At 34.2% G+C, this 23,226-nt stretch overlaps 2 protein-coding genes across 2 annotated transcripts in view; both read right to left on the bottom strand.

The window, feature by feature from the left end:
- Positions 1–23,226, bottom strand: part of LOC118740952 (ubiquitin-conjugating enzyme E2Q-like protein 1) — a 73,923-nt gene that overhangs the window by 13,523 nt on the left and 37,174 nt on the right. The gene's annotated exons all lie outside the window — the stretch shown is intronic.
- The window catches only part of LOC118740951 (ubiquitin-conjugating enzyme E2Q-like protein 1), a 49,130-nt gene continuing 37,183 nt past the window's right edge, over positions 11,280–23,226 (bottom strand). Inside the window, exons 2-5 of the mRNA XM_036472722.1 lie at positions 13,526–14,106; positions 13,286–13,427; positions 12,866–13,215; positions 11,280–11,364 (exon numbers count right to left, since the gene is read on the bottom strand). Coding sequence (XP_036328615.1) covers positions 11,280–11,364; positions 12,866–13,215; positions 13,286–13,427; positions 13,526–13,755 — 807 coding nt within the window. The 5' untranslated portion in view covers positions 13,756–14,106. The remainder of the gene's footprint in view (positions 11,365–12,865; positions 13,216–13,285; positions 13,428–13,525; positions 14,107–23,226) is intronic.

The following is a 23,226-nucleotide window of genomic DNA, read 5'->3' as shown; positions in this document are numbered from 1 at the left end:
TTTAATTAATTTTTGAATTCTTAAACATAGATCCAAGAGTTTATGGTTTATTTTCCATTTCATCAACGCTTAAGTTTTGGCTTATATATACTAAAAATAACTATTAAATAATACTAGAACTTCTTGGAGCTAAAAAAGTGCTAGATAAATTTGAAAAGAGATAGGAGCTAAAACCCAATTTTCGGAGCTAAATAGAAAAATAAAGAGCTAAATCTAGCTCCAAAAGCACCAAAATGGCAACACTGGGCATATCGTTCAATTACAACAAGACTACCGCTACCCAAAACAAGTGATTTTGCTGGTGGAAATTAAAATACATATTCACTTCTTTCGCGGAAACTACACAAGATTCTGGCATCAGTTTACACAATATCAAATCCGATATAACGAGTAAAGAGTTCTGCGTCAATACCTCAAAGATGGCGTTTTTGCAGTTATCACATCTTTTAGTAAATGAGCGATAAGTAGATAAACACATGCGCATGTTTGTAAAGCATTATATTTTTCAAAAATATGTACCTGCATATTTACATAAGTCTATATTTCGAATGGGCGGATGAAAGTTGGAGGTGTTGTTTTGGAATTGCAATGTTTAATCCTAGGCGTTTTCTATTAGTTATGTGTTATATGTAAATAAATATGTATGTAATGTGAATGTATGTAATGTGAATGATGACTAATAAACGTTATAAACTATTCTAAATGTATTCACATAAATACAACAAAGTTTTTGGATGAGTTTTTGGATGTAAATACTATAAAATTAACTAAACTAACTCAGTACGTACTCAGATAATCACAAAACAGTATATGTATGATACATATCGCACACCGTATTCAAAAGAGCCACAACTCAAAAAAATGTGGGTAGATTTTTAGGCATAAGTCAATTCGTAGGATTTTTCTCAAACTAAAGCAAATATTTTTTTCTTCAAGATTATACATATTCTCTTACAAGAAAACTACTGTTATATCTGGCTTTGTATCAATTGCGTTCAATCTGTATGTGGAACAGTAGTTATTATCTCCGGATTTGATTTTTGAGCTGTGCCTCTTTTGAAGAAGATGTGCGATATGTATGTACATATATGTACATACATATTTATATCACATATCGAGCCCAAAAAACGCCAAAAAGATGTAAGTGAATTTTTTTAAATAATATTTTTGATGCAGAAATGTTCCTACAATATCTAGATGCATTTCTGCATCAAAAATAAAATTTTGAAAAAAATGTCGCTTACATCTTTTTGGCGGTTAGGGCTCGATATGTATGTACCAAGACGAATTAATATAAGGTGATAGCAGGAGTACAAAAACAACAAGTAAGAAAGTCTAAGTTCGGGCGGAGCCGAACATTAAATACCCGGCGCAAGTATTAAATATATGTTTTCCACCTTTCCGAAAGCTGCCGCTACTGATAAGCCGGGGTGTATAAATTTTAAGTAAATTAGCGTCCTTAAATTTCGAAATATTGAAATTTCAAGCATTTCTGAAATTTACCGGTTATATGAAAAACGGCCGTAATTTTAGTCCGATTTCAACAATTTTCAACGGTTTGCTTTTGTGTGGCAAGCACAATAACCGTACCGAGTTCGGTACAAATTGGTAGAACGGTTACCGAGACACATATATGTGATCATAAGTGGGCGGTGCCACGCCCATTTTCCAAAATTTTATCACAAACATATTTCTTTGTTAAGAATTGTTGCACCCATCAATTTTGAAAAAATTAGCTTTAATATTTACTGATTTATCGAGGATTTCGTATTTTTCTAAATTACCGTTATATGGGATGTGGGCGTGGTTATTGTCCGATTTTAAAAGTTTTCGGCTATTTGGTATTTTGTACCAGGACCAACAACTGTGCCAAGTTTGGAAGAAATTGGTGCAGCGGTTACCAAGATATACGCATGTAACCGTAAGTGGGCGTGGCTACGCCCATTTTCCAAAAATCTATAATATTCTTATTTTTCGTCTAAAACTCATTGTAAATATCAATTTTGAGTGAATTATCTTTAGTAGTTACTAAAATATCCCAGTTTTCGTATTTCTGAAAATTACCGTTATATGGGAGGTAGGCATGGTTATTGTCCGATTTCGCCCATTTTCAATACCATCCGTCCTACGCCCAAAAGAAGTCCACGTACCAAGTTTCGTTAAGATATCTCAATTTTTACTCGAGTTATCGTGTGCACAGACGGACGGACGGACGGACGGACGGACAGACAGTCACCGCTTAATCGATTTCTCTTTTCATTCTGATCATTTATGTATACATTTGTCTATATCTATCTCGATTCGTTTTGCCTGTTACAAACAACCGTTATGTGAACAAAGTTATAATACCCTTGTGCACAAGTGCGCTCGGTTATAAAAATTCAGTGCAATGTAAAACAAAAGTATGTGTACCAAATAAAAGAATTTTTGGGGTTGAAAATGTCCCTTTAATCAATTTTATATTTTTATGCTAATAAAGATAGTCCTTAACATATAATTTTTTCAAAAATAAGAATTGCAAAATTTCAAGGATATTTAGGAAAAAAATTAGAAAAGGTTATTTTCAATACCTACCCGTCATTTACGCACCAAAAACTGTAATCTGTTTTAACTCTACAGAATCTTCTCTTTCATTTGATACCTATACTGTTTTTTATGTACATTGCACTGAAATTTTTAAAGTATTTTTTGAATGAATTCACATCTTTCAAATTTCAAAGTTTCTTTTAAAAAATCCTGACGCCAGAGAGAAAAAATAAGAACGCAATTTTGCTATATTTCGCCCTTTTTTGTGCAAAATTGTTTGTCGCAAGGTATTATATGTATGTATATTGATCTACACATTTATAAAAAAATATTAAATATTAAATAAACAAAAGAAATATAGCCAAAACTGGTCAACATACGGCGTTTCTATTATTTCCATCAGGGTAAATTACAAATCCCGAAAATCGCGGGATTCTAGGCAATAATCCCGAGATTTTCGGGACTTAAAAAAAGGCCGGGATCCCGGGATTAACACTCCTACATCCATGCTTACCAAGTAATGGCAGTTTTCGGAATTTTCAGCCATTTAGTATGCTGTACTAAGGCCAACAACTGTGCCAATTTTGGAAGAAATTGGTGCAGCGGTTACCAAGATATACACATGTAACCATAAGTGGGCGTGGCTACGCCCATTTTCCAAAAATTTATAACATTCATGTTTTCCGTCTGAAACTTATTGTAAGTATCAATTTTGAGTGAATTATCTTCAGTAGTTACTAAAATATCGCAGTTTTCGTATTTCTGAAAATTACCGTTATATGGGAGGTAGGCGTGGTTATTATCCGATTTCGCCCATTTAATTAATTAATTTCAATACCATCCGTCCCACGCCCAAAAGAAGTTCACGTACCAAGTTTCGTTAAGATATCTCAATTTTTACTCGAGTTATCGTGTGCACAGACGGACAGACGGACGGACAGACAGTCACCGCTTAATCGCTTTCTCTTTTCATTCTGATCATTTATGTATACATTTGTCTATATCTATCTCGATTCGTTTTGCCTGTTACAAACAACCGTTATGTGAACAAAGTTATAATACCCTTGTGCACAAGTGCGCTCGGGTATAAAAATTTACATGTATTTCGTTTTTGCTTTGGCGGCATAAACTGTCAAAATCTGTAAGAGTGTGTGTGGAAATTCAAACGAAATTTTTCAATTTGACATTCGAAGCCATGAGGCGAAACATATTCACAAAATCAGCTGATCTAGTAACACCACCTTATATAAATTCGCCTTGGTATGTACCTCTTTTCGAATCTTATAACACAGCTTTGACTTTTTAGTGTGTAAAAAAGATATTGGGAGATAAGGTATAATATGGTTTTATATATCAAATAATATTACATTAAAACACATTACGGATGCATCCGACTGACATTGCTCTAAGTGATTGTGATAACTAGGGCCCGGATTTCTATGCATTTACATATTTTTTTTGGCGAGTCATAGGAACTTAAAGATTAATAAATGTTGCGAATCAAGAGTTTTGTGTTCAGATGACATCGATTTGTTAGTGCATATTCTTACATATTTTGCCTTTAATACCTCTGTGGGCATATTTTGTCAAAAAAAGCATATTTAGTTGCATTTTTCATTAAACGTCTAGAACGGACGAATCACTCCACAATTGCAAGAGCATTTGATGAGTCGAGTCCATGCAACTATTGGGTACTGATTTCGTCGAAAATTATTTTAATGTCACTGACGCAGCGCCATATAACGGCCGGAAAAAAAACGTAAGCAAAATTTTTTTCAAAATTATATTTTTGATGCAGACCCGGCAAACATTGAGGTTAGTTCTCGATTAGAGAATGATTGGAGGACTAGCCACATTCTCCAACCTCAAACGTTAAAGAACGACTCGAAAAACTATCGAGAATCATAACGATCGCAACAAAAACGGGACATAGTTCTCGACTCGAGAAAATATTGATTCCCAAATCGTATTCCAATGTTGATCTCTAATGGGATTCGAGTGTGAATTTCAAACTGCTGTTTTACCTTGCTTTGTTTGTAAAATTTGTATTAAATGTATTTACAATAAAATAATAATGAATTATTTGAACTTAAAAATAATTTATGAGTAATTCATTTGGAATATTGCTTATTTACATTTATTTGAATTTGCGTTGTTGCTCTAATCGTTCTCGAATCGAATTCTAATGTAATTATCTAACTTCGTCATCGACTCGAGAACGATTAGAGAATTACCCTAGTTATCTAATGTAGAAATCCAAATTTCTCTAACGTTAGAGACTGTGTTTGCTGGGGAATTGCATCTAGATGCTTTAGGGGAATTTCTGTATCAAAGATATGTCGCTTACGTTTTTTCGGTGGTTAGGGCTCGATATGGTAAAATCAGCAAAGGCGTTGAAGGTATTTTACCCAAAGTTTCTGCGCGTTACTTGTTTGGCACGCAATGCATCGAGTGGCCGAAGATGTAAAAGCTCGCTTCAGTGATGTTGACGATTTAATATCGAATGGGAAAAAGTATTTTTAAAGCTGCTTTGCGCGTTGAATCTTTTAAGGACATGTATCTCAATAACTCTCTTTCGCCACAGCCAATATTATCGAGATGGGGAACCTGGTTAGAGGCGGGAAAGTATTATTGCCTACATTTAAAGGAATTTCAAACCTTTCTTAAAGATCAATAACGAAGGCGAAAAAAGCAATAGCTTCAAATTCGATTGAAGCACGGTTAGCCTATATCAATGCAAACTATAGCTTCTTGTAGGAAATAATAACTAAATTGGAAGAAAAAAATCATTGGCTGAACAAGTGCATCTTGTGGAGACTGCTGTGCAGTGTGAACTTGGGCAAAAAAATCAAGGAAAAATGGGATACCATTATCCTCGTATTAATAATACACTTGTAATAAAATATGAAAAGTAAATAAAAAACTTAAAAACACAAAACAAATGCGCAATGTCCTTTTTGCATATTTTGTTGGTTTTTATTGCATATTTTTGAGTTTTTAGTGCATAATTTGGGTTTTTAGTGCATAAAACTCCGGGCCCTAGTGATAACATATGTACTTGAAAATGAATGCCCTATAGCTCGTTTCTGTAACTCTTCTCTACCGATTATTTCTCTGCTGGTAGAAAATATATGTCATTCTAATACTACTAATTAGCAGTAGAGAGCAGGGCGGCGTATTCATATCTCAATTCAGCCTTGGTAGAAATTGTTCCAGAAACGAGCTACTGAACTTGCTCCAAATGCATGCGATTGCTTCTCAAGATCGAAATAAGTTACTTTTATTGCAAAAAAATGAGCGTAGAGCAATTCGATTGCATATTTTTTTTATTTTTTACTAAATTTTCATACATATTCTAGATTATTGCTGGATGGTTGGTTTTCGGTTGACTTGCGATATCGCGAATTGATGAAAATAACTAATGTGCTTATTATCAATTCATGCGATCTTATAAAAATACTAACCTATGCCTAATTTCTGCAAAGAAGAAAGATGGTGTAATAATAGTTAAACCATAAGATAAGAAATATAAAGTTTCGTATATCTAAACAAGTAATTAGCGAAGGCTTAACGTAGTTCACTTAAAATTCAATAAACATTACAATTTTTTATGTTACGTTTTGAAAAAATCGTTTTTATGTTTCATTACGTTAAGTCTACACTAACTACCCCTTAATGGTTGTATTTTCAAACATGCGTTACATAAAGACATACATACTAGAGCTCGGGCAATTCGGTTAATCGATTAACCGAATTATTCGAATCTGACTGAAGTCGACTACTGTTAATCGGTTAGCAATATTCGAGTAGTCGAAAGCTGTCGACTATTCGGATAACCGTTCACTTTAGATTATTCGGTTAACCGTTCATTTTCGGTTAATCGAATATTTTAAGTTCGAGTTTTTTTTTGCATTTACAGATACATATACATATATGAAAAGTCTTGTTACATTCGTAGTGCATATATAAGATGGCATGTGCAAAATTAAGGCAAACTTTTTTTGCAAGAATGTGCGCTAATTATTGAAATGTTATTGGGAAATATTTTAGAGACAATGGCTAAAGCAATACCTACCTCTCATTTTCGCGATTTTTGTTATGGATTTTTGTTAAATGGTTGTTCAGTGAGGATGTAGAGGAGGTGTGGCACAAAACTGCACCACATATGGAACATGTTACTTCCTTTTCGTCCTCTGTTTTTTGCGAAAAAATCCCAAACCAAGCTCCTGCTGCGTCCGCTCATTTTTTGTATCTGAATATACATACATATGTGTGCATGTATGTATATTAGGGCTGTGCGATTAATTGATTACTCAAAATTTTAATTAATCATAAAGTAAATAACTCAATTATTCGATTAATCGGAAATTATGATTACTCAAAAGTTCAGTTACTCGAGTAATCAAGATTTTTAATTAACCAAAAACAAAAATATTTGAGTAAATTGCTTTATGATTAATCAACATTTCGAGTAAAATGAGTAATCAACATTTCAACTCTTTACATATGTATAAAGTAGTTAAAGTTCCTTGATACTTTGAAAACAACGTTTCTGTTTTCAAAAATTAAAACGAAAAATTTTTTCATATACAGAATGTAAAAAAGAAAATAAGCATTTTCCAAAGTAAACTCTTTTAACGAGCAAAATTATTATTTTTGAGTAATCATATTTCAAGTAACTCGATTAATCATCGTTTTGAGTAATCAAAATCTTGATTACTCGAGTAATTGATTAACCGAATAATTGATTAACCAACTTGCTCGAGTAATCGAATAATCGCACAGCCCTAATGTATATATTTAAATAAATTTTTTTTCATTTGTCAAAGAAATTTCAATGAAAGTTCGGTTGCTGAAATTCGATTTGCTACAATGCTCGAGTAGTCGAAGCAAAGCAACTATTCGAATAATCGAAGGCGGGCGACTATTCGAATACCATTAACCGACTAATAAGCATGCGAACGGTTACGAATCGAATAATCGGTTAACCGATTAGTCGAATAGTCGGATAATTTTACGAGCCCTAATACATACATACACGCATGGTCAAAACTTATCATACTGCGGCAGCTGCTTAACAGAAAACATTTATTTTATAATAATTTCTGCACACATTTTGTATTATGTTGCTAATTTGCATTCTTTTCTAGGTAACAAACTTCATTTTCAGTATATGTTTTCTCATTTTATGTACCGGGATCGCCAGTTGAAGTAATGCCTTTTTGAAATGAACCCACTCAACCAATTGGTTAAATTTCAAATAATTGTTTATTATGAAAAAATTAAACAGTAACAGCCAATTTCACGAAAGCAATTTGAGTGAAAAATGATTTTAGTTTTTATTTTTTAGTAATTTTATATGGAAATTGACTGAAAATAAAAAATTTAATTTACTGTTGAAACCCGCTGTAAAAGGTTTAAAACCGCCTAATTTATTTTGAAAATTTAATCACCTTTAGCTTTTACATCAACTGAATTCATTCCGCTATTTTTTATTATTTGTTTTTATTAGTAAAACGGAAACCTTAAACAGTTTAAGACTGGAAAAATATAGCCTTACTGTCAACTGAAATCTTCACCCGCTGGTAATAAAAAATTAAAAAATTACATATGTACATGCTTTTGATATTGTTTTTGGTACGCAAAGGTCAAATTTCATCTATTCTTTTCTCAAGAAGAAGAGGGAAAGAAAGTGTAAATAATCTCACTTTCTCATTCATTCAAGTTAGCGAAATATAAAATTTTGATATTTGTATACGAAGGCCAGTCAAATCAGCTGTTCTAGTAACACCACCTGATATGAATTCGCCTTGTATGAAATTTTGTGGAATATTGTTACATGCTCCCGTCAAAAACAATTAAGGGGTGACACCACTCTAGAGGCCGAAACAAATTATATTTTTAAAATTTTTTTGAGAGATTAACCAAAGGAATGGGAATAATTTTTGTAAAAGTTATACAGCATATACTTACATATGTATTTAAGTACAGACAAAGTATTATTTAATAAAAATACAACATGGCGGCGACAAGTAAATCGTTGAAGCCGTCGTTTTGAAAAAGTTTTCCACCGCCGCTCAATGCGTAATTTGGGCGATTTAGGGGAAGGAAAATCATAGTGCCCAGATGCTAGAATTGTTTTTTTTTGCGTTATGTACTTCTAATAGATTGTATAATTACGGCTTCAAAGAATGTTCATGATTTCATGTGTATAATATTGCATATGCGTATTTGCAGGGGAAGGTCCTTATGGTCAAAAATTAAAAGTGATACATCTATGTTAGTTATGGACCAATCTGCGTTATGTACATATGTATATTGGCTGCATGTGTAGGAATATTTTCTGCAAAAAATTTACCCGTTAAAATTGTCGTTAAAATTTGCGATGTCGTTAAAATTTATATGTATTAGATACATGTGTAGTAAGAAATATACTTAAAAATACTGGTCCCGCTAGATGGCGCTTTAGTCGAAATATAGTAAACTGCCTCCTATCCTCGCCTAATTACAGCATCAGTAACTTGGGTTTTTCGATCCTCACACTAAGCTTGTACGTGTTTGACGACAGCCGCATTTTCCGCTCCCACCCGCCATTCACCCATATTTGGAAAAGTTCTCTTTTTATGCGATTTGTAGCTGCCATTATTAAAAATGAGAAAAATCTCAATGACTACATCTTGTCACCAAAAACGCGATTTTTTTTACCATAATTAGACCTGAATTTTTTTTAATTATGCAATTTTGTGCAAATTCTTACTGTAGGTCCTTGATACACAGATGACCGATTACAGATTCCTTAAGAGACCCGATTGATACACGCTGACATACAATTTACAGTGAAAGCTCTCATAGACGGACGCTCTAATAAGCGGACATCTCCTATAAGCGGACACATTCTTGGGAACGAACAATTTTTGGTTTTCTTCCATACAAAATGCTCTCTCATACACGGACTTTCCGATAAACGGACGGGGACACTCAAAAATGTCCAATTATGGCGAAAAATCTCCCATAAGCGGACACGAAGCTCTAACAAGTGGTCAATTATGTTTTTTTTTTAGTCAGATGTTGACTCAATGGCAATGAGATTTGTCGGTAGGAAAGAAAACGCCATAAATTTGAATTTATATTTAATTCATCCTGTTTTTGTCTAATGAAGAATGAATATTATTTTAATTTAGAAACCCGCACTTTCAATTTTTTAAATTTTAATTTAATTTTTTTTCATAGGCGGACAAAAAGTAGGTGACCATCGGTGTCCGCTTATGCGAGCTTTCACTACATATGCTTATATGAAAAAAGCGAAACCCCACTTACGTTTTAAATGTAAAGTAGCGCATTTGACGTGTAAAAATGACGTTTAAAATTTTAAAATAATGCTTTTAATTAAGTTAACAATGTGTAAAATGAAAAGTACTGATTGATAAAGGCCGGAAAACTGGGATGCTTGTACAAGCTCAGCATTCTTCCAGGTGATCTTCAAACAATCGGGGACCGATTTTTTCTTATATCTGACATCCATATATACATCGTATGTGAACTTTTTTTAACAACTTCCATTTTTCAATTTTCCTTCCCCAAAATCGTCCAAATGGCGTACTTTTGAAAAGTAAGTTATATTGATTGTTGACCAAAACATTCGCAGTGAATTGTTTATTAAAAGTTAACATTCCAAAAGAGTGAAGTCGGAATTTTAATGCTCTCACCCCCTAGGATTGTTCTATGTCGAACAAAATATACCCCCTTTTTTAATTTGTAATAAAAAAAATATTTAGAGGTCACTCAAAGCGCTCAAAGTTGTCCATGTATTTTATATGAAAAAAAAAACTTTTCGTAGAAATGCTATAGAATTCTTGAAAATCAATATTTTTCAGTCGGAAAACTTTGGCGCTCTTCAGAAGACATCCAATAATAATACCCAATTGTTTATTTAACCATTTTTTAATACTAACGATTTTTTATTGGTGCTCACGTTGCATTTTTTGGGGTTTTTGAAATGGATAAATGGTTACTTAAACAGTTGGGTTTTATTATAGGGAATCTCCGATCGAAAAAAAATTGATTTTTAAGAATTCTATATCATTTCCACGAAAAGTTGTTTTTTCCCATCTAAAATGTATGGAATTTTTTTTGGATCACCCTAATGTATATACTCATACGTGCAACGCAATATGACAAGCGATTAAAGCTTTACAAGTACTCAGCACGCGGTCCGAGGCGCTAAAAGAAAATCGATCGCACAGCCATTAAGAAAATGTCCTTTACTTTACACAGAGTTTATAATTTTTATGAAATTAAAGCATTGTTTAAGCACAAAAGTAATTTTGTTTCCAAAATTCTACAGTGATGCTACTTCAAACGAAACAACACAGGGTGTTAAAGAATGGCGATGACAGCGGCCTATATTGACTGTTTATTAATTTCGTATTGATTTTTCTTTGTTCTTGCTGCTTAATGCTGGAACGTCTATGGATTAGAACAGAATAGTTTTTGGTCCACAAATCTCCGGGCCAGCCTTTAGCACCTGTACCTGATAGATTTGCTGGTGGGTCCTGGTTACGTTGAAGCGCATTTATACGGCTCCGCATGTTCAATAACAGCTATTTAAAAGAAGGTATCACTTCAATTGGAGCATTCCGGTATGAATTTTGACCAGAATCTCATATTTCTTTGAATTCAATTTTTTTGTTTCTTTTGACAGCTTAATTTGAATATTAATACTAAAGTGTATAGTACAGATGCCGTCGATAAATTCAACCGTCGGAAAGCGCTGGTGTCACCCAACCGTATTTTTCGTGTGTTTTTACCAATGAACGGAACGCTTCCTCCGCTGTACGTCTGTACGAAAGAGAAAAGAGAAGAGAGCATAAATACACACTTTAAGTAAAATTAAGTTATTTAGTAATTTCGTTTTCAGTTATTGTACTGCAGTCCTGTTTATTCCTAAACTTTATTTAAAAATTAGTAATAAAATTATCCTACAAACACGAATATCTCAATAATATCGCCCATCTAAAATTTGTGTGTCTCTAGTTTGTTTGGTAAAAAGCTTTTTAAAGACGAATATTTCAAAGTTCGGAATTTCTTCAAAATCCTGGATTTCAATAAACACTGAAACTAATTTATTGATGTAGTATATGTGTTTAAATTCTTTTAGAGACCTTTAGAATTTAAAATTTTCAGGTTCTTAAGTTTTCTACGGTAAGTTTAGTTTTGACTAACCGCCAACACAGTTTTTCATATAACAATTTGGCCGGAATATTAATTAGTTGATTACGTTAATTTAGTCTAGATTAACTGACCTGAAGGCCGCTGCGGCTGAGTGCGTATTACTACTCTGTAGGACATGGGTTCGCACCCTGGTCCGGGCAACATCTAAATCAGAAAAAGTTGTTTATAACAGCGGTCGACAGGCAAAAGCAAACTTCCGGGTGTATTTCTGCCATGAAAAAGCGTCTGATTACGTTAATTTGTCTGACGGTGAATGAGAAGCTCGGCCAAACACTCAACACAAATGTGAGCGCCGAAACTGAGCTTTTAATCTTCCCAAATGCACTTAAAAAAAAAGCACGTTTTTTGCTCTCAGCACGAGCAATCTAGGGTCAGTAAAGCAAGGAAAGTGTACGTTCTTCTTATAATAAGCAAGAGATACTGTATGTATGCATGTACATTAAGGTGGTCCAATAAAAAGTAAAGTCGGAATTTCGATGCCCTCACCCCCTAAGACTGTTCTATATCGAAAAAGATTACACTACCATTTTTTATTTTGAAATAAAAATATATTTATTGGTCGCTCAAAGCGCTCAAAGTTTTCTATGTATTTTGTATGTGGAAAAACAATTTTTTGTAGAAATGGTATAGAATTCTTGAAAATCAATATTTTTCGATTGGAAAACTCTGGTTCTATTCAGGAGACTTCCAATAATAATACCCCATTGTTTATTTAACCACTTTTCAATACTCTAGATTTGTTTTGTATAGCTTTTTAGCGGACCTATAATATATAGTTACTATGAAAAAATGGTTAAAATGGAAATCATCGATTTTAAACAATTCTATACCATTTCTACGAAAAGATGTTTTCGTCCATATAAAATACATGGAAAACTTTGAGTGCTTTGAGCGACCTTTTAATAAATATCTTTTGAATTTAAAATAAAAAAATAGGGGTATATTTTTTCGCAAGGCAGTGCCCATCAGTGGTATAGAACGATTCTAGGGGTGAGGGGAAAAAAATCCGCCTTTACTTTTCCCTGAGACATTTTCGGACCACCCTAATGTACAATTGTATTTATAGTGAAATGTATGCAACTACTTATTGTTGATTTTGTGGTCTTACCTACTAAATTCCTTTGCACTTTTTGTTTTTCGTACAATACGTCCCTGACCCTTGACTAAGCTCGCTGCAAACTGCATTAACACCGCCTCCACGGTATACGCCGAGGCCCAACCACGTGGCGTTAGAAGTTCCATGCAAATAGCTCCACCTTCCATTACGAAGCCCTTCTCGATGCGTGGTTCGACGACTCGCATAAATGGCGGTGCGAATGGGAAGTTATCGGGAAACACTAAATGCAGGAGTATAAATGGAATGCTCATTTCGGCCATGTCTTTCGCTAACTTTGAGTCTGGATCGACAATATGCAGTCGGGCATACCATTCGTATAGGTTATCATTGATAAGCTCTACCTGTTGTAAAAAGAAAACGTTTGAAAATGTATGTATTCATGTATGTACTTTACATGCAACGAATGCGTACCGTGAATACTGGATCCCTTTTACTATTGTGCATCTTTTGTATTTCCTTGTACTCTTTCATCAAGCGACGTGCGCGAATACTGTGATCGGGAGCATGTTGAGCATTCACCGACATAACCATGCGGCTTGTGGCTGGCGAAACTCTACAAAACAAAGCGGGAATACTTTGTATTATTGTATTAAAAAATTTACAAAAAACATGATATCTTGCTTTTTTTTAATACCTAGAATAAGTACATACTTATTATCTTGTCGACGCAACCGTTTGCCTGGTGATTCAGCCGTCACGCCCACGGCCATGGCATTGACATTTGGATTCTTTGCACTTCCAAGATTACTACCGGCGCCATTCACATTAGCGCCACCGCCACCTCCAGCCTCTGCTGTTTTATCACCGCTACCACTGCGACTTCTACTCTTGTTAAATTTTCGTATAGCAGCAGTTACCCTCTCCTTCAAACGTGACGACATTTTTTTATTTTGTCGTTTACTTTATTTGAAGCTATATTTGCTTAGTTTTTGGTTCTTTGGTTTTATTATCTTTGGAGGGAGGTGGGGAGCTGGTCACAACAATAACTGAACAGGTATGATGCTTATATCGGTGTCTAATTTCTTCGGTGGTTTTCTAGCAGTTGATTTTCATTTTTTAACGGTCAGTCAGATCTTCGCAATTATGTTGAGCACTACTATTCCAATCAAGTCAGTCTTTTACCTAGAATTTATTTTCATCCATTTATTTAAGTGTCGGTATCGATCTTTCAACTTGTTATGTGTTCGATCGGCTTTGTCTTTTCCAAATATTTTTTGGGTTGATCAGAGAATCTGAAAATAAATCATAATTATAATGATAAGGGTTATTAATGAGTCCAACGTGGTCTAATTTTGAGTGAAATCTACGAAAGTGCGATTACTGATCCCGAATTACCACGAACGTATAGCTTAAGACGGATAACCCAAAACGCTCGTACTAGCTACTCGGATCCAGTTATTGCTTTTTCGTTGGCTTCATGGAACTCGCATTACAATGGATTGAGCAAGTGTCTTAAATGATTAATAAATTAAATTATACGATTTGTTAGTTTCTACATTTTCATATAACATTACACATTAACATACATTCTTTAGTGATAAGGTTTGATAAGTGAAAACTCTGTCTGCATGCCATATGAGTTTTCATGGTCTATGTGCGTTCATATTCTCGAGAACTAATTAATCGCCTTATTAATGCCCAATTGTACCCCACGCTTTAGAGTTTACTCACTAAAATTTGTTACTGCATAAAACGATGCGCGGACGTATAATTCGATGAAATGCATCATAATCAATCAAAAAGTGAATTTTCTGTTTTTAGTTAGTTACGCCTTTTTGTGTTTCAGCAATATAGGTAACGATATGTATCTAAATATGCCCTAAATGCCAGTTTGGAAACTTTTACATATATTTAACATAGAAATGTTTTCAGGGATGTTTTAGTTATTAGGTAGGCAACTGACTCGGGACCCATGAATGAACAACGAGAGCAAGGACGCCCACAAACAAAATGGAAAGACCAAGTGCAGAACCTCCAAACGCTTCACAGCGTTCTGGCAATGAAAACAGGTTTTTGGTAAAACGCGGGGCCTGCCACCTGTAGGAATCCTCTGGATTTATACCTTTATGGTAGGGTAGGACAATAATCAGCTATCAATCTGTGGTGTGGTATAGCAGCCTCTCAGTCAATAGCATGGCAAATTTGCTTACCAAACTTCAAAGAACGATCGACGGTAGATTTCCTTACAAGGCGTGGGGTTGCTCTCGATGCCCCTTAAGGTTACCTGAGGGCTCAAGGGAAATGTGTGCTGATATGATACAGTGTGAAGGGTGCCGGAAATTGCTGGAGGCAGAGATTTAGACGTAAATGTCTGAGGCTGAGTGTTGGCTTTACTCTTAATCCACGTGGGTCAGGATCTAGAGTCTATATTGAAAGTAATGGAAGCAATCTTCACTTGAAGCCGAGGTATTTGCAATGCTCAAGGACATGAAAACATTATGGAAAATAGGTGAAGAGGCAGGAGCACTCCTCCCTTCGGCCATGGAAGACCGTCAGAAACTGAGTGAATATGGGAGACTTCGAGGGGCTGGAGGTGAGCAAAACTCATGTTGTCCTCATGCTCGGATGGTCTGCTGACAACTTACGGGACTTTTGATTGGGCACTTCTCGTGGCATAAACACTTGCCTGTGATAGGCATACATACGGTGACCAGATTTCTGTGGACAGTGGGAAACACCTTCGGACTAAAACCTGCAACTTCTGACTGAGAGAGAGTGCAAGTTACTCTCATAAAAGTGCTTTGACTTACAGGTTTTTTGCCACCTGGAACGCTTTCCTGTAAAAAAAAACCAGCAAATCGTGAATATAGTAAATATCGTGAAGATCTGGAACGCAACTATAGCGAGAGTACCAGTTTGACAGAATACAACATAACCAAAGATCATAGACAAAATCGATAGGGAATTTCCGCAGGATGAGCAAGTTAAATAATATAATAATAGATTGGCTCTTACACATATGTTAGTGTTTGGCCGAGCTTCTCCTCCGACTTGTGGCGTGCGCCTTGATGTTGTCACACAAAGCGGAAGGACCTACAGTTTTACGCCGACTCCGAACGGCGATTGTATTTTTATGAGAAGCTGTTTTTTCATGGCAGAAATACACTCGGAGGTTTGCCATTGCCTGCCGAGGGACGACCGCTGTTAAGAAAAAACCTTTTTCTATATTTTTTGTGATGTGTCTTTGACCAGGGCTTGAACCCAGGTGTTGATGAGTGAAAGCGCGCACTGCAAGTTAAATAAAAGCTTGTAAAAACAAGGATCCCTGTTTATGGCTCCCTTATATTCTATGCAGGGACCGAACATAACAGTTATTGATGAAAACTGTCATGGAAAAATTCACTATGAAGGAAATGTTCTACAACTAAGTGAAACATACCAATCGATTTCGTTTTGCACCGAGACTCAAATTTGAAAATAAATTTTTATTCAATAAAAATCAGTCAGTGACTTTTACTTTTAAAAGTCATTAATATAAATCAGTGACCGACTTTTACTTTTTAAATCAATCGTATAAAAGTCATTAACATTTTTTCGCAGTTAAGAAGGTGGACGACTCATTCAAATGACTTTTATAAGTATGATTAAAAAAATAAAGATCAGTGACTGATTTTTAATTATGACTTTTATAAATAAAAGTCTTCGATAACTGTTATTTACATATAATTTAAAAATCATAAATAAATGTTATTTGCGGATTATTTAAATAAAAATTAAGAATAATTGTTATTTTCGATTTATAAAATAAAAGTCAGAAATAACGGTTATTTAAAGAGTAATTAAATAAAAGTCAAAAAATAATTGTTAAAGAGTGATTTTTTTAATAAAAGTTGTAACTGTTACGGCCCCTGATTCTATGTCCTTATTGATAATGAAAGTGCTACTACGTTTGTCCGAAAAATGGTTTTTGGGCTAGAGTAAATTAAATTTAAATTAACCCTTTGAAGACCGAATTAAGCTGAGTGCAGAGCGTAAAAATTTGCAACTAAATTGGATTGCAATCGAAAAATATACTTTATATTGCAACCTGGTTTGATTGCAATCAATTTGATTGTAATCACTTTTGATTCCAATCGATTTCATTTGTATTATTTTGTTTCAAACACAACAAATCGTGAATCAATTCTTTTACTTACCAAGAGTACAACATAATGGTAATTAAAATGTGATTTTATTGCGATCAAATTGTTTGCTATCAGAAGTGCTTACAATTAAATTGATTGCAATCAATTTCGTGTAAATGAGTGTAAATTGTTATTTTTACAATCGCAAAAAAAGCAATAAATTTCATTGCAATCAAATTGGTTGCACAATCATTGATTGCTAAACAAAATAATTGCAATTTTCAAAGCTCTGGTTGGGTGGGGCTAAAACTATTTTGACGGCGTATTATTGTTCGTTAATCCTTAAATATGAGCTGGTTTAAAATTTTAACGTCCATAATTTTTGGTTTGACCGTTATGCAAAGTTGCTTATAAATAGCTTTTGTTCCTCAACTTTTCTGGATAAAACCTGTTAAACTGTCAAAAACCAAAATTGCTCTCAGATAAAGAGAAAAAAAAAAAACAAAAGGTACGGGAACGCTTTTTGGGTAAAAACTTGTAAAACTGTCAAATACACCGTGGACGGCATTTTTTGTTTACATAGCAGTTTTTTTTCATTTGGCGATCTTCTAAATTTTGCTCATATACACCAGCAAATTAACAAAAATACTTACAAAACTTGATATTTCTTCGCTAGGATATATTTAATAAGGTGAAAATGCAGATGCACTTCTGTTTTTGCTTATTTCTTACCACAACACCACAGCGGCCCTTTTTTTGACTTACAACCATTTAAATTTAGTGCGAAATCTCTTCTTAAATATTCATCTGAATATCTTCTCGGATAGCCAAGTGGCCATTGAGGTACTCTCTTCCCGTTGGTTTCATCCCATCCCGATTTTGACTGTCGCATAGTGTTATTTGCTGATTTACACAATTTTGTGTGGTACATATAAACATCTCTCAAAAATAAATAAATGTCGAAACTTTCAAATTCACTGTTTCTTTTTTTAACTCAACGCGAATTTGTTTATTGAGTTACAGAAACGGGGGTTTTATAGTACTAACTAAGGCTCGGAATCTCATGCACTAAAAAATCGAAAATATGCGCATATAATATGCATTGAAAAGTCAGAAATATACGCCATAAACAAGTAAAATATGCAATTAAAATTAGTTCCCTAATATTTTATTGCCGGTACAAAAATAAATAGCACATGTCGTAGCCTGGGTAAAAGATTGTCGTATGTTACGCACGTACGTATGACGCTTACGATAATCTTTTACCCAGGCGACGATGTATTTTAACAAAAAAGTAACGAAAACAATTCACTTCAAAATACAATACATATTTATGGATAAAATTAGTTTATAAACCAGCAGTCAGATGTAATCTTGTGTAAATAGACAGTTGAGAAAGTTTGCCATTTTGATTCCACAACTCGTACAACCTACAGCCATTTGGCGGTTCTAATGAATTTCAGTACATCATTCAGCGAGAGCCAGCTTCACTCTAAAACATTCTGCAGGAATGGCTTGCAGAGTGTCTTTAGCCTCATCCTTGCAAAGGCGGGACACTCGCACAGGAAGTGTTCGACTGTCTCTTTTGAGCCAGAGCCATCGCAACTACTACACCAATGGACCAGTGCCCTGTGCACACTGCAGTAAGTTAGTAGGTATCTTCTTTGCTCATTCCTAAGAGGACTTTGGTCTAAGTGGGTCGTAGGACACCTCTGCTTAGCCTTCGAGTGATAAATTTCGGTAATTGTTGCTGGAAATGTTATATCGGTCAAAAACAAGTTATACGTGTCCCGGCGTTTCGCTGGTGACAATTTCCCCTATATGATAGTTATATATATATCTCGATTCCTAGACGGGACCCAGCGAAACGCCGGGACACGTATAACTTCTTTTTTACCGATATAACTTTCCCCGGTAGTTTGAACCCTTCCCGATCACTGACACCTACCATTTGTCGCACAGTGTAATGAATAAACCAGGGACCAACAATAACTGTTATCTCGAATTTACAAATTAAAAAGGTTGCCCGAATTCTGAAATTTAACGCAAACGTTGTTCCATAGCAGTTATTAGATGAAAAAAATTTTTTATTTCGTTGATAAGAGTTATAATGTTTACTTTTTACATTGTTTGATAACAGTTATTGCCCAACGTGTATTTTTTACGTTGCTTTATAACAGTTATTGCCCAACGTTTATGATTACTTTGCCAAATAAACGTTGTAAGATAAGAATATTGACGAAAACGGAGATGGAAAAGAAGATTAACATTATGAAAATAAAAGAGGAGAAGTGAAATAATTGTTATCAGACAACGTAAAAATAAACGCTGGTAAATAACTGTTATCAAGCAACGTAAAAAATAAACGTTGGGAAATAACCCTTATTGGCGACGGAAAACGTATTTATCCTGCACAACAGTTATCAGGCAACGTAAAAAGTAAACGTTGGGTTATGACTTTTATTGGCGAAATAAAAAATATTTCTCATCTAATAAATTTTATGGAACAAGGTTTTTTCCGATAAAATTTATAACTGTTGTGTCCCTGGAATAAATAAACAAAACAATAAGGTTTAGAGACAAATAAGCAGACAAGTAGAGGAGAGTTACAAAAACGAGCTAGAGGGCAATGATATCTTTGTTTTTAATGTAAAATTACTTATAACATCTCGCTTAACCTGAAAAAGGTTTCATTTAATTTGAAAATGTTTCATTTAAACTGATATATTTTTAGGCTTATTTTTTAGCATAAATATTCGAGCTCCACTTAGTATGCATGTATGAGTGAATGAGTAAATTATATGACCGAATAAATGGAAAGGGAAATCCTATTACTTTTTCCTTAGATATACACCCAACAATGTTTATTGACCAACTTCATTGGGGGGGAGCGGGAAGGTGGGACATTTGCATAACCATTTGGCTGGTAATTTGGCACTTGACAGGCTAAATATTGGCAGCCGTATCAAGTAATTTTTGGCATATGATCAATTTATCTAACATACAAGTCGCTTTTTCACCCACCATGCCCACGTGTTCATATGTATGTAGACATACATACTTTATGATACCAAAAGACAACAATATTTACTTCCAGTAATTACAAATATTAATCGTTGAAAATGTTGATAGATACAATGAATGAGTGTTTACACAACAGTTCCCCAAACACTTAGATAAACAAAATGGCCAATAAAAGTCAACAAAGGAGCATGAAATAGAAATAAAGAGTGTACATACATATGTAACTATGTACATATGTACATTCATTTGTATATAGATGTGAGTGCAAATTAAAATATTTGTAAATACTAGTTTACACAAATATTTTTACTTAGAACATCGATGAAACATAAGAATATAGAGAAGATGAAAAATCGACGTTTTTTTCAAAATTTGAGAATTCGGCTATTTAGCCTTTCACTTTGTAAATCTTAGCTTAGTAAGAAATTCTATTATATAACAAGTAATTTTTAGCAAAAAAAAACCGACTTCAACTCCCATATAAAATATATATATATATATATATATCTCATGATCCACTGATCGGATCTCAACTAGATTAGTATGGGACCACCTCTGAGACACTACCTTTCCGATGCAAAAAGAATTATCGAAATCGGTTGACGTGGTCCAAAGTTATGCGGTAACATACATGAGATCCGATCGGTGGATCATGAGATATATATATATATTTTTTTTTTTATATGGGAGTTGAAGTCGGTTTTTTTTTTGATAAAAATTACTTGTTATTGTACATAAACAAAAAAAAAGTAAAGATGCAGACGTGGTCCTATTTTTGTTCTTATTTAAACGTTATATAACTTGGTTTGTGCAAACTTATATTACAGGTGCTATAAGGGGTCTAAAATCAGTTCAAAATTTTTTGAAATGTAATTTTTTTTAATTTTTCGAAGATCTGACATTTGACCCCTTATAACACCTGTAATATGAATTTGCACAAAAACGCGGACCATGTTTATATTTTTCTTTTTTTAGTTGTTTACATACAATAATTAAAAATAATTTTTTACCAAAGGCCAAAATTGGGTGGCCCAAATCCCGATTTCGGAGGCTGACTTCAAAACACGGAGAAACTACTTTTTTACTTATGAGTCAATCTTTTCAAAACAAGCTTTTGTTCAATACCCAGAAAAAAGTTGATTTGGCCATATGGTGTTATTGAATCATGTAAATGAGGTACGCTTTTAAAGTCTTTTAAATATTATTAAGATTTTTCTGACTTATGAAAAATTGCTTAATGTTACCTTTTTACGCGCCAAATAAATGTTGGTTGTACTGCCTGCTCATAAGCTTAATGTCATTTTTAACCGACTTCCAAAAAAGGACGAGGTTATCCGTTCGTCGGAATATTTTTTTTTTATTTTTTATTTTTTTTTATGTAAGTTACCGCATAACTTTGGACCACGTCAACCGATTTCTTTTTGCATCGGAAAGGTAGTGTCTCAGAGGTCGTCCCATACTAATCTGGTTAAGATCCGATCAGTGGATCATGAGATATATATATATATATTTTTTATATGAGAGTTGAAGTCGGTTTTTTTTGCTAAAAATTACTTGTTAACAATATCACTCGTTATATGCATGGTTTGCATAAATTTGACCGCATATCCCAATGGAGATACGACCTGTTGGGCTGCCAAATGCTGAACAACATTAAAGTCAGAAGCTGTACCTTCCTTCGTATCTACTATATGAAAAGGTAAAGTTTACAAAATCGGCCCGTTTACGTGACTTATATGGTGGCTTCGTATTATTTTTGTAAACGTATTAACAACTTATCAGCTTTTATTATATCTTTTGTACTATAAAATATTCAAAACCTTATTATAAGTATAAACTAATTCTCCTGTTCAATCAAGGAATTGAAATGTTTTATGTATGTACACATTACGATGTCTAGTGTTGCTCTGGAAACCGACATATAGCAATTAAAATGGGCAACATGCTAGCTGCACTTCCAATCCCTTAAGTCCGAGCTTGATACATGCCTTTGCATCATAAATTTTTATGCTCTCACGTCTAGGATTGTTCTATGCCGAAAAAATATACCCCTATTTTTTTATTTTGAAATCAAAACATATTTAGAGGTCGCTCGAAGCGTTCAATATCCAATTATTTATTTAACAATTTTTTCATAGTAACTATATTTTATAGGCCCACCAAAACCCCCAGAAAATGCAATGGGGGATATGTAAAAAATATTTAGTATTAAAAAATGATTAAATAAACAATTGGGTATTGTTATTGGAAGTCTCCTGAAGGTCTACGATCGAAAAATATTGATTTTCAAGAATTCTCTACCATTTCTACGAAAAGTTGTTTTTTCCCCATATAAAATACACGAAAAATCTTGAGCGCTTTGAACGACCTCTAAATATTTTTTGATTTCAAAATAAAAGAATAGAACAATCCTAGGGGCAGAGTGCCTTAAAATTTCGACTTTACTTATTTTGGACCACACTAGTGTGCACGTATACACATGCCTGATCTACATATGTACATACATGTTATTCATCTACATACATATGTATGCACTAGGGATGTTTCGAATGTCATATTTTTCACATTCGCAAACGCGAATTCTCGGATTGCGAATGCGAATGTTAGGAATAACATTAAAAAAGCTATAATCAACTTAAGTAAAGATTTTGTAAATTATTACAACATTGAACGAGTGCTTAACCTGTACAGTGTTTTAATCTAGTAGTCAAAGTTCAACAGGGGCATATTATATTTCAATAAAAGTAATTGTGCTGCCTTTTCTTCCATGAGGCGACTTCTTAAAGGCTCGTAAGTATATAAGGCCGGCTGCACTGAACAATTGCTCACTCGGAACGGCGGGTGGAGCGCTCAAATATTTGCGTCAATTCTGTCAATTTGTCGTATTTTCGTTTAGTTTTCCACCAATCGAGAGGATTTTCACCGAGATGAGACCGTTTTTCTTTAAGATAGGCCGTCAATTGAACTTTTATTTCACATTTTTTAATGTCTCCAGATTCCACATCCGAGCCTTCGTTTTCGCTGGAGGAATCTAAAATTATGTCTAGGTTGCTTATAAGACTTTTAGCAGTACTTGTTGCAGGCCCATCAATGTTGCTTGATATATATACAATTTAACCGTTTAGCGCCTAAAGCTAAGAGCCGGTTATTGTCCGCACCTTGGTTGGACAGACTTAGAGCAATTTCAATAATATTAGAGTGGACTCTGTGCCCGAATGTGTAAAATGATACGAATCATTCGCATAACGAATGGAAATGCAAATA

The sequence above is a fragment of the Rhagoletis pomonella genome, unplaced genomic scaffold (assembly GCF_013731165.1).
Source record: "Rhagoletis pomonella isolate Grant_MI unplaced genomic scaffold, Rhpom_1.0 Rhpom_scaffold_00006, whole genome shotgun sequence".
In the NCBI taxonomy this organism is placed as follows: domain Eukaryota; kingdom Metazoa; phylum Arthropoda; class Insecta; order Diptera; family Tephritidae; genus Rhagoletis; species Rhagoletis pomonella.
The sequence above is the reverse complement of the archived record's forward strand: the minus strand, read 5'-3'. Positions and strand labels throughout refer to the sequence as shown.